Consider the following 12,961-nt stretch of genomic DNA (forward strand, 5'->3'; position numbering starts at 1 on the left):
TCCTATTACATTTCACCCACGGTCTTTTGCTTCTGGTTTAAAACATCTTGTGATGTCTTATTAAAGCCTCATAAAAACATACGTTTGACAGCAGATAAGAACCCCTTCGCCCATCTAGTCTGCCCTTTTTTAATCATATTGTTACCCTTAAACTCTATTTGATATTTCTATGTAAGGATACCCTGTCTATCCCACGCATGTTTAAACTGTTCTACTGTCTTAGGGGGGTATTCAATGTCAGGGTCACGGCAGTCGAGCTTGCTCGACCGCGGTGACCCAGTCCCGTTCTCCGTCAGCTCGACCGAGAACACGCAGGCGGGATTCAATGTCCCGCCTGCCAGGGAGCGAAAAGGGGTGTGGCCGCGAGTTGCGGCAGCTCGTCACTTCCCGGCTGTTCTCGGCAGAACGAGCCCGACAGCTAGTGATGTCGGGCTCGTTCTGCCGAGATACCCTGCTCAATGCTGACGGGGAAGACAGCATTGAATAGGGCCCGGCGGGCATCTCCCCGATGGGAGGTGCTCGCCGGAGATTGAATATCCCCCTTAGCCTCTACCACCTCTGATTGGAGCTATTCCACTTGTCCACTACCCTTTCTGTGAAGTAATTTTTCTCTCAGAATTCCCCTGAACCTATATTCCCCCAGTGTCAGTGCATGTCCTAATGTTCTAATACTTCTCTTGTAATTACTGAGATTTTAGCCATAGTTATCGAGGATATACTGTGATGGTTTTGATTGTTGTGATGGATGTATTTTTTTTTTTTTTTACTAACCTGATTATTCTAAAACACAGCCCATCAGTCTGGGTGGTCTCTCCTCTTGGTAAAGGTTATGCTGGGAATTTCTGTCTCTGCATAATTTACCGTCTAGATTTCCCAGCATGCTCTTCTGGAATTTCCAGTTTTGCTGGTCCTGTGAAAAGAACATGTCCCTAGTCATGTTTTATTGTGGTTTAAAATGGAACAGATGCTGGAGGAGGGGTTTGTCAATTTTTCTAATTTCTGTGTTGCTGGTAGTTGGGTTTGTTTGGACAGCTTCAGAGGCAGCAAGAACTCTTTATTCTACCAGATTCCAGACAGCAGGCATTCTGAAGGTGTTGGGCAGTCCATTTGTGTATGGCAGTAATACATATAATAAAATAGTTACTGGGACTCCACCATGCTGGGGAAGAACAGTAGCCATGCAGCTGGCACCCTAAATTGTCTGCTGGAGCTATTTACCGGAGATCCTGGGGTTACTGCCTCTGATGACTTTTGTGGATTCTACTAGGACTTTTTATGGAGACTGGTGTTCAATATGATACGTATGTGATGTTACCTTGGACGTTGATGCAGTAAATGTGTATATTCATTAAATAAGGCACTTATCCTTATCTGGGTGAGGGATGCTGTTAACAAGACCAAGGTTGGCTTTATGTCCTAAATATGGTACCTTCACATATACTGTACATCATTTTACCCAAGTAATGAAAAATATTTATTGTTCGCTATTTGTTTTAATTAAACGACAATTCTCATGTGCCATAATGCCATTGGTTCTGCTGTGTCATAAAACAGGTTATTTATTCATTTTGCTTCTTTCTCCCAGGCAGTATTGTGTATCTGGGAATGATGCTGGGAGCGTTCTTCTGGGGAGGTCTAGCGGACAAAGTTGGGAGGAAGCAATCTCTCTTGATCTGCATGTCTGTCAATGGATTCTTCGCCTTCCTTTCCTCATTTGTCCAGGGATATGGACTATTTTTAGTCTGCCGATTACTTTCTGGATTTGGGTAAGAAAACATTTAATTTCTCATAATGCCTCTATGGTTAAATGCATTGCTCAACTAATTGTTTTGAATTACAAAGAGAACACACTGTAGATTAATAAGTGATACATGTTAAAGATATCCAATTGTCATTTTGAAAGACCCTGGTTTGAATGAATTGATAACTGTTATTAGGGATAAGCCATGACTTTGCCTAGATTTCCCCTCTCTCCTATACTGTAGGTCATCTTTATTTTTACTAAGGAACATGATTGGCAGAAGTCAACTTCATACAACTCAAAAAACAGGCACATTCCATACTTCCCAAATGTCCTGTTTTGTGGGGAACGTCCCATCGTTGGCATGATTGGGACTCAAGATATGTCAAGTGTGCAGAGCTTCCATGACAAGATATGTCAAGTCTACAGAGGGAGATGTATTTGGCTTCCATGACTTTTGAATGGAGATTTTGTTGAACGATAGCAGTTTGATGGGTGTCTAGCACTTTAACGTAAAAGGTGTGGCCTCTGTGCCTTAACCATGCCCTATAACATATCTTAGCCACCGCCGTTTGGAGCCATGCATTGCTTTAGATGTTTTCAATGTTGGTAGGTGATACCTAGGGTGCTACCCCTCCATCAATACTCTGGAAATCTAAAATATATATTTATTTCACACAACTTTGATTTTGCAAGTCAACTGGCCCCCCTCTGTTGTCACCTCCTTTTTTCAGGAGTGCACTGACTATTCCTTTTGGATCCAGGAGACGATAACACCCAGGTGTGGGGTATTCACCAGAGGCATAACTAATCACTTTGTGGGCCTCATAGCAAAATATTGAAAGAGCCCCCCCCCCCCCCCGCCCCATTGTCACGACAATGCCCCTTAAGGGGGTAGCAGAAAGAGTGGGAGACAAAGAGGGTGTTAAGGATAGAGATAAATGGGGACAGACGGGTAGTGAGAGAGGGTGTCATGGAGAGAAAAGGTGAGAGGCAGGGAACAGTGGCGTAACTATAGGGTGCAGGGTATAAAAAGTGTCATGGGGTGTCTCTAAGGGCAAAGAGCATGTGGAGACAGGGGCTGTTGGCATATAAAGTATAATGTGAAGCAGCTGGCATATAAAGAGGCACGTGAAAGGGTCTGATGGCATAACAATTGTTGAAACAATTACTGCTTTTTGGTCACGCCTCTTTCAAAGCCCCCTTTCCAGGAATCGTTGAAGAAAAAAAGTGGAACCTCTCGTCATTCCCTTGTATAGATGAACAATGTTGAAAACACTTCCACAAAATATTATCTGCACTATATACAGTATTTGGGTGTAAGATATTGAACCTTCTCTATGCACAAGTGACCAACTACAACTACTACTCTCAGCAGAATGAACTCGCACCTCTGCAAACTGCCTGCTCCGCTGCAATACGTCATTCAGGCAATATTATTTAGTGATCATCCACGAGAAATATAAAACACTTGGTAGATTTTCTTGTACATCTCCAAAGTTGTGTATATGTTACTGTTTGGTAAACGCCTTGCTGGGGAAATCTGTATTGGGAATCAAATCTTTCCTGACACCATAAATAAAGTATGAGGGACCAGGGGGAATAACTTCCCCCTGTACAAAATACATTAATGAGAGTATGAGAATATGTTCATACTGAGACAAATCCGGCCTTGGCTTATACTTTCAATGGGACACTCACAGGACCCTGTATATTTAAAACATTGTTTCCAGGTACATTGCTTCCAATACAGAAAACTGTAGTGATGTGTCTACTAAAACACTTACTAGTCATGATTTATTTAAGATATTAATGAGGCTAAACCAAGCAGGATTCTATTGCTAATGCTGCTGGTATAAGCCCTTCCCCTGTGCGCCTGAAAGCAGGACGGCTGGGGTGTCCTCTCTTGTCAGCTGCAGTTGCAGCCCTAAGATGCATTATCTGCATTTTACCATACCAGGGGGATAATTCAGTACCACTTGCTAAGCAGCGGTCGTTGGCTGCTTAGCGAAACGCTAAACCATTAAAAGTATCCATTCTAAAAAAAAATTGACTGAGATTTTTAAACAGATATGTTTCATTTAATACTCTCTATGCAATATAAAAATAAGCTACATGTGTTTTGACATGAGGTTGCCTTATGGACATTCTAAATATAATAGATTCCTACCATGAAAAGACTTAGGAGGAGGTAAGTGCACAACTGATAAATAACCAGCAGCTCAGATCAATAAATGATCATCATTTGGTGACCATTCACTCTAATGTATATATTGATAACTGTCTTTCTTAGGAAGCATATTGATCACTAGTGGTTTAATTAAATGGCACCATTGATTGCAGTCGGCTTTTTCAAGCATGTGTTGTTTTAGCTACGCAATAATTCTGAAAATGTGGCTATTGTTTCTCCTTCCCGTGGTATTACCCTGACATTTACTGTTAGAACATTGATGTTTACCACAGTGAATCCTGATTATTTTTGTTGATTTGTAGGGTGCCCCAGTGCTCTGCAGCATAAAGAAGGGTCATACAACATAGACCAGATAAATGCGGATGTGAAAGCAAAGGGTTTGGAGCAGTGGGCTACAGCACAGTCTAAAATACACCAACTGCCACTCCAAACTGACTTCCTGGCAGTTGGTTCCTCCACTATTTAAATTTTGAACTGTGCTGCAGCCTCTCCTATGGAGCAGAAAAACAAATACAGATGGAGACATACCAGCACTTTAAAAAAAGAACGTTACTTCCCTTCAGATGTATGATATTCAAATTTATCATCAGAAGGTGTATTGATGGGTCCTCATAGGCAAATTTTTCATGTATATTTGTCCATGCAAAAGAAAATACATAAACAACATATAGTGAAGTACGTCCAAGTATATTTCTTTCTCTCCACCCATGCTGATTTATAGGAGCTGTGTCGGTTTCCCTTCCACCAGATGCGCTCAGGAAATCAGAATGCGTACCCAAATCACATTAGACATAGGTGTATGAAGCCTATCAAGGTATCTTTAGTGAAATCGTACCCCAACTCACAGTGCATGAATGTAGTTCTCTCACATAAAGGTATCTTTTTAAGACCACCAAAAGGGATGTGCATTGCGTACCCCAACTCACATAAAGGTTTCTTTGAGAACACACAATGTAGAGTCAAAACAAACTTTTAATACACTTTACTTCTACAACATACAGGATAAAACATAGAATAAAAATCAGAAAATGGTGAGGATAGCACTGTGGCTTCCAGACTTTAGATAGGGAAGATGTTAAGCAAAGTCTACAACCTGGAATGAGATCCGGAATGTCATCCCAAGGAGCATGTGACAGTGGGCCACAGTCTTTCAGTCAGGGACCAAGCCTTTCCTCTCCAATGCGTTTTGATCCCTCTAGGATCTTTTTCAAGGTGTGCACAGTAATGGATGGGTATGGGTTTATATACTCTTTAGACAGGAAGTCTCCCTACTTCCTGTTTCCTGTCTCAATGAATCTCCTCATATATCATTTTATACAATATACATGCATGTATTACAATATTTAATTCAAAGGTGCTAATATAGAGTGCACATCAAAGCCATGTAGAGAGTAAAGCAAGAAAGCGGAACATATAACATTAAGTGTGACGTGCGTTCCACCCCTATATCCTCCGCATTCCACATGCTCGGGAATCATAGATGCCGGAAGTGCATGTATATGACAAAAGACCACTCACTTCCGCTCCTATCTATGTGGAACGCTACTAGATAGCCATGCATTCCACATGACGTTCCCCCTGATGCCTGGCGCGGTGATTTGACATCCAAATCTGCCGTCCAAGTATGCTTTCCACAGGAACTTCCTATTATTGTTCTCCACATAAATAGCCTCCTTAGTGATTATTTGTACTTGGAAATAATAATAAAATGCAATCTGTTATTTTACCTTAGATTCATGGCTTTGAGGTGCAATCTAAAATTCATAACATTATATATTAAAACTTGAACCATTTTTACAAATATATTCAAGGTAAAACCATCCTTTAAAGAGCAATTTATCATATTGACAGCCTATAAAAAAAATTCACATAAAAAACTCAAATCATCTTTACATATATGTATTATTGATCACGCCGGAATAGTGTTAAAGTTGAATTTCTACACGCCATTTTTAGAATGGTATGGCCGCCATTTTGGTTCGCAGAGTTGCGCAAATAAAGTATAATACCCAAGTTCTGTGTAGCGAAGTGAACCTTGAGCGCAGCCATACTAATACACAGAAATTCATATCCCACACTTACACAAAATAAAATATAGTTAAATGTAGGTTTAGTTCACAGCACATAGTTTAACCAATAATACACGACTGTTTCTATACATATTTAGTATCTTTATGTTCCGTGTCTTATGCGCAGCACTCCGGTCGTAGCCAAAATGTCCTAATGTCTGATAATTACAGACAAAATCCATAATCTATGTACTTTTGCCATGTGAACTGAGGAAGACAAAGGATCAAGTTGTAATCAGTTCTTGTGGTTGATTTACGACCCCCCATGACGATGCCAGAAAACAAAGGACACAGAAGTACATTCCCTCTGCACCAATCCACTTAAAATGCATCCCCTTTGCTCCAATCCACGGGGACCTGACTTTTGAACTCTTGGACCAATGAAAACTACCTTTGACCTCTTTGTGTGGACACTATAAAAGTAGCGATCCCTGGCTGGCTCGGTCACTTCTTCACTGTTCCCCCCACCCCTTCATCCTGACCGGGCTAAGATCTATTTGAACCTAGTGAGCTCAACCGGACTGCGCTGCGCTATTGATATGACGGTAACATTTGTATTTCTGTATGTAGTGTGGCTGATTATATTATGTATCTCTTTGTTACTATTGTAAAGCGCAACGGAATCTGCTGCGCTATATAAGAAACTGCAAATAAATAAATATATTTGTTTTTCCATTGTTTAGTAGATCCAACTGTTAGCTTGTATCACTGATGGTATAACTTGTATGTATGTGCTATTTCCTTTCTGTACCCCCCTGTTGTCCGCTAGGGACTGAAATATAATATAGGGACTAAATCCCTTTATTTAAGACTGTCTTGGCGTTTATTCGCTCTAAGCGACAGAGGGTAATAAGGAAACAAACCTTACATGTGTACACCGGTTTGGGTACTTGGTACAGCGAAAGTATACCGCCTTGTTGGCGTCTGTATAGCGTTGCTGCTAGCACGGACAAAGGTTCGCTACGCTGCATTACACTTGGTATGCTCTTAGCTAGGAGTAAATGGTATTAGTTTACGGACATAGTACATAAACTGCGCACTTCACTTACTGTTCATCTGGTTATATTTATATCGGTATTGATAATAGTACCTAAAAAATAAAGATATAATGGCCTCAGATACCAAACAATGTTCCGCAATGTGGGTTTTCAAGCCAAGATGTCCTGCTTATATAGAGCTTATCACATTAACATCTGATGGTATAGATAACGTTCTGAATGTTACATGTGATAAAGTCACTAATTCAGTGGTCTTACTTTTTTCACTCTTAATTTGTCTACATGCAGTGGCGTAACTACCGTGGGTACAGGGGGTGCAGCTGCTATGGGGCCCGAGCTGTTTCCAGGGCCCGCAGCTCCCCCTGCACACACTGTAGTCTGCCCTCAAAGCTCAGCACTTATTCCTCCCTGCCGGAGCAAAGCCAGCTCCTCCCGGCTTCTGCAAGCAGCAGGATGTAGCGGCGGCGCCCTACCCCGGCCCCCACAAATTTTTCATTAACCTGTCACTGTCAGGTGGCAGGCCTCGCTTTGGGCTTCTGCCTGAGACGCAATTCGTGGCCATTTAGGGGGTGGTGCTTAATGCAGGAAAGGCCCCACCCCCATCAGAGACCTCTCTGGCTGGCTGTGCTCAGGCTGCTGTTATAAGGTAACTTTTTCTCTCAACTCCCTTCCTATTTCTTCCTTTAAAGTATGTCTCTCTACACCTTCACTCAATTCATCTCTCTCAATCCAAATGAAGCAAGCAGTGGTGTCATATTACTGACACTTATAGGATTTTTAAATGTTTATAATCGCGACATACTTTAGCACCTTGATTTTATCTGAGTTTAAGATAGAGTGGCTTCCTGTGTGTGTACTTTACCCACAAGTAATAGCTAACTGCCCCTACTTCTGTAAGCAGGGTGGTCTGCCAAATGACTGTAGGTGTACAACTGCTACCTCATTTGTGTGTGTGTGTGTGTGTGTGTGTGTGTGTGTGTGTGTGTGTGTGTGTGTGAGACAACCAGAAACCACCTCCCAGCTGTGTAACCCCTTCCCTTTTGTGTGACACCCTGTGCTTCCCTCCTATCTCCACCTTGTGTAACACTGTACACCCCCTAACCGTGTGTGTATGTGACACTGTAAACCCCCTACCCCTGTGTGTGTGTGTGTGTGTGTGTGTGTGACCAGGGCCGTCTTTTCGTATGGGCTTAATGGGCACTTGCCCAGGGGCCCTAGGTGTATAAGGGCCCTATACTGATAGCTGAGGATCCGCTTTTTCCAGGGATACCAGAATTTTGAAAATCGGCCGTGAGGAAATGGAGATATCCAACTTCAAAGCAGCAGTCCAGATCCGACCTGTTAATTGCACAGATTTCTCAGGTTCTGTCTAAAGGGCCCTACATATGCAGAGATGTGTGCCAGAGATACATAACGGGAGATTCAGCACAAGAGATTTCACTCTTGTGACTCATTTCAGACAATGAGCCACATACAGAGAGATTTGTGTCAGAGATTCATAATGGGAGATTCAGCACGGGAGATTTCAAATCTGTCACAGAAAGTGAAGTAAAAACACTGCACTTCATCACAAAAATGTTATTATTACTGAACACATCTAGCACATAACTAATGTCTTCTTTAATAAGTATTCTTTCACCTCCCCTAATATGCTACCCCCCCAAAAAAAAAAATTAAATCATGGTGGCTAGTGGTTCCCCCTGAACCGAATGCAAACCCATATGCAAACTATTAAACGTTGGTGGTACAGTGGGAGCTGACAAAAAAAATACTTACCAAGTCCGGGGTCCAGCGTCTCGTCCTCTGTCATACAGACAATAATTTTGTAAAAAAAAATGGCATGGGGTCCCCCCACCCAGGCATGACCAGCCCCGGGCTTTTTGAGTGGTCCTGGTTCCCAAAATCCAGAGGACAAAGTGCGTGGGGTCCCCCGGATTTTGGGGACCAGCACCAGGCTCTTGAGCTGGCCCTGGTTTCCAAAATACGGGGGACAAAATGAATAGGGGTCCCCCATATTTTGGAGACCAGCACCAGGCTCAACTAGTTGGGGGTGTAATGCCATAGCCAGGGGACACGCTTGATGGTGTCCCGTGGCCAAAGCATTACCCACCCTAACTAGTCAGCCCAGGCCGGGAGTTTTTGGGGAGGTGGGGACCCCCCAAATAAGGGGGTCCCCCCTCTCCAGGGCACCCCAGGCCTGGGCTGCAGCCCGGGGCTATCCCCTGCACCCCTGGGCGGTGGGTGCAGGGTTGATAGCTTATTTAACAGTAATATTGTCTTTTACCGTAGGACTACAGGTCCCAGCAAGCCTGCCCCACATGCTGGCACTTGGGAGAACCACAGGTACCAGCATGTGGGGCATTAAAGGCCCGCCGGTACCTATAGCCCCCCTGTAAAGGAAATATTAAAATAAAACAACAAACACTGGTTTTAAATGTTTTATTTAATAAAAACACAAACACAGAGTTTTTAGTATTTTATTAAACTGCATCTGGTCTTCACCTGGGGGCAGCGGTCCCCTAAGCTCTTTTGCATGGCCGCCGCCTCCCGGGGCTTCTGCCTCTTCATCTGTGTTCTTCACCTGGGGGCGGCGGCCTTTTAAGCTCTTTTGCATTGGCCGCGCCTCCCAGGACTTCAGGAGCTCTTCTCTCCTCCGCCGTCGGACTGACTGCCCCGACCCTGTCTCGAGCTGGCTAATATAGCCAGCTCTAGGGGGCGGGGCAATGACGCGGCGAGCCGTGATTGACTGGCCGCGGCCATTTTGAAATTTGAATTTTTTTTTTTTTTTACATCTCCGTCCTGATGCCGCCGCGCTGCCGCTGAGGTGAGGTGGGGGTGGCGATGGGTGCTCCTGCTGGTGGGGGAGGGAGGTCAGGGGTGGCGGCGGTGGCGGGTTCTGCGGTGCGGGGTGCGGTGGTTCTGCGGTGCGGGGTGCGGCGGGTCTGCGGCGTCCGCAGTCGCTCGGTCCTGCTCATCTGCCCGCAGCCACACATGCGGGAGATGAGCAGGAGCTTTCTGAGCGACTGCTCTGAATTGTACAGCCCGTCCGTTCTGAATCTTGGACAGATTCAGAACGGCGGGTGCGCGCATGTAAATCACTGTGTGGGCTATGTACACAGCGATTTACATGCATCTTCAGGCATTTTCTGAGCGATTTGTTAAAATCGCTCAGAAAATGCCTGAATATCGTGCTGTGTGTGGGGGCCTTAACTTTTTTCTGAGAGTATATACAGCCGCTTGTCTCTGTCTTGCCCAGAACCAGAGATATCAGCCTTCCAGCAGCCAGTCCCTGCTCCAGCTCCAAATGTCTGGTGTACAGATTTATATTTTTGGCAATGGGTTGCTCTGGCTCAGTCCTGATCTCTGATCCCCAAGTCCCCAGCACCTTCTGAAAGTTCTGACTCTAGGTTTTTATACTATTGAAGGCTAAGAAATCTATTTCCAGACAATGGAGATATCTGCAGTCAAACGAGCTGCACTTCCACTGGAAAATGACGAATATTAAGCCCACTCCATTATCCAACCCTCCCCTGTGTATAAAACACCCCCTACCTCCCTGGAAGTAATTTACAAGGGACCCTTCATTCAGCTCAGTGACCCCTTCCGCACGTTAGTGTTCTCCCTCCCACCACCTGTGCAGTAATAGAGTAATTAGCAGAAGTTACTGCTCCATGTCCTACATGTTGAGTGGAAGATAGAGCACCCCCTGCCACCAGTGGGACATCAAAGCTGCTGCTGATACCACCTCCAACCCTAGGAGGGGAGAATGGGTAAGGGCCCCAGGGCATTGCTTTGCCCAGGGGCTCACACTGCTGTTAAGATGGCCCTGTGTGTGACACCCTATTACCACCTCCTCACTGTATGTGACACTGTACACCCCCTACCCCTGTCTGTGTGTGTGTGTGTGTGTAACACCATGTACCCTCCTATCCCTATGTGTTTGTGATGCCTTCTACCCCCAATCAACCTGTGCATGTGTCACCCTATACCCACACTATACCTGCGTACCTCCGCTCCCTGTAGAAGAGGGGCCCCTTCAAAAATTTGCTATGTGGCCCACCAAGTCCTAGTTACGCCCCTGTCCACATGGCAAACCTTCTGGTTTCAACCTGCTTGATGTGAGTTTAGTAATATACTGTTAAAACTGAATATAAAACCTATAGAGACAGGAGGGAAGAATTTTGAGTTTGCTTTTGTGACAGGTTATAATTCTAGGCATAGAGAGTTAGAGAAAGCAATAAAGAAACACTGGCCACTCTTAAAGAAAGACCCAGTGTTAAAAGATCTGATCCCTGATAAACCGATATGCAAGCACCCAATCTAAAAATTAAACTCACATCAAGTAGATTAAAACCAGAAGGACATCCTGGTAGTATAAGGTCCATTGGTTTCTACAGATGTGGGCTATGTTTGCCATATATAGACAAATTAAGATTGAAAAAAGTAAGACCACTGAACTCAATATAAATGGTAAGATGGCCAAAATTAGTGACTTTATCACATGTCGCAGTCAGAATGTTATCTATACCATCAGATGTTCATGTGATAAGTTCTATATAGGTAGGACCTCACGGCCTGAGTACCCACACTGCGGAACATCTGCAGAACATTAAAAATGGGTTTGAGACTCAAGCACTCTCAGCCCATTTAAAAAATAAACATAATTGTTCCTCATCGCAGATAACAGGTTTTGTGGGTTAAAGACCGTGTCCACAGATTTGAGAGACAGAGATACTGCTAGCAAATTGGCAAAATTGGAGATGCAGTATATCTTTGATTTCAAAACATTATCCCCATGAGGACACAACAATGATTTTGAGTTAAAATGGTTCTTGTAAAGATTGCATTCCTATTGTTTGTTATTTGAGGCCATTATCTCTTTCTTTTTTAGTGCCTATTCCGGAGTGATCAAGAATACATATATGTAAAGATGATTTGAGTTTTTTATGTGAAATTTTTTTCATAGGCTGTTGATATGATAAATTGCACTTTAAAAGTGTTTTTTACCTTGAAAATATTTGTAAAAATGGTTTAATATATAATGTTATGAATTTTATGTATTTGTATGTATTTTATCACATGTATTGTTAAAATAGTAGATTGCACCTCAAAGCCGTGAATCTAAGGTAGAATAACAGATTGCATTTTATTATTATTTGTAAGTACAAATAATCACTAAGGACGCTGTTTATGTGGAGCGCAATAATAGGAAGTTCCTGTGGAACAAGAAGGGGGAAGTTATTTCTGGATTAACCTGGCGCTCAATCGCTGCCCTGGGTTACTATTAGATTGTATGTATCACCTAACATACATAGACAGAATACGCAAAGAAAAAGGTACCAACAGTATCCTTGGGTCTTAAGTGTGTCTCTCAGTAGGTGGGTACCCAAAACACAAAGAATAACGTAATGTCTGCAATAGGCATGGAGTGGGTTAAACATCCAAGACTGTTGTGTGACCTAGGGAAGCATGTGACTCGGTGGTCCAATAAGGACTTAGGGAAGAGCAGTGTTAGCTGGGATATCAGGGCAGGAAAGGGAGGAGTATTTCTCTCTTTCCTGAAAGTTTTCCCGCCCTCCCTCCCTTGTGTTATTATGGTTGGGTGGGTGTTAATCGCGTTGGCTGATAGGCGGGAAAGAACGGCAGGTGAATAGAATTAGTTCTTATTCAAATGATGATGCTACGTATATGTTTGCTTTTCGGTGCGCTCGCCTCTCATTGGCTTAGGCCTTCGCTCGATCTCCCGCTCGGGGGGCAGCGAACCCATCAGATGGGTGGGTAGTCAATGCAGTAGGTCGAGCGGATACCGCTTGTTAGGGTAGGCTTGATTACGTATGCAGATTGTGTGGGTGGAGCTTAGTTAATTAGCCGTTCTTTCTGAGCCACCATTAATTAATTATTAATAAATTAATCTAGCTTAAAAGTGCTAAAATAAATCAGCTAACAAATTCTGCCAAACCTA

General features: G+C 43.5%; 1 protein-coding gene across 1 annotated transcript in view; it reads left to right on the forward strand.

The window, feature by feature from the left end:
* Positions 1-12,961, forward strand: part of SV2C (synaptic vesicle glycoprotein 2C) — a 183,509-nt gene that overhangs the window by 99,966 nt on the left and 70,582 nt on the right. The window contains exon 3 of the mRNA XM_083151963.1: positions 1,586-1,766. Within this exon, the coding sequence (XP_083008089.1) occupies positions 1,586-1,766 (181 nt within the window). The remainder of the gene's footprint in view (positions 1-1,585; positions 1,767-12,961) is intronic.

The sequence above is a fragment of the Crinia signifera genome, chromosome 1 (assembly GCF_055691185.1).
Source record: "Crinia signifera chromosome 1, ASM5569118v1, whole genome shotgun sequence".
NCBI classification, from domain to species: domain Eukaryota; kingdom Metazoa; phylum Chordata; class Amphibia; order Anura; family Myobatrachidae; genus Crinia; species Crinia signifera.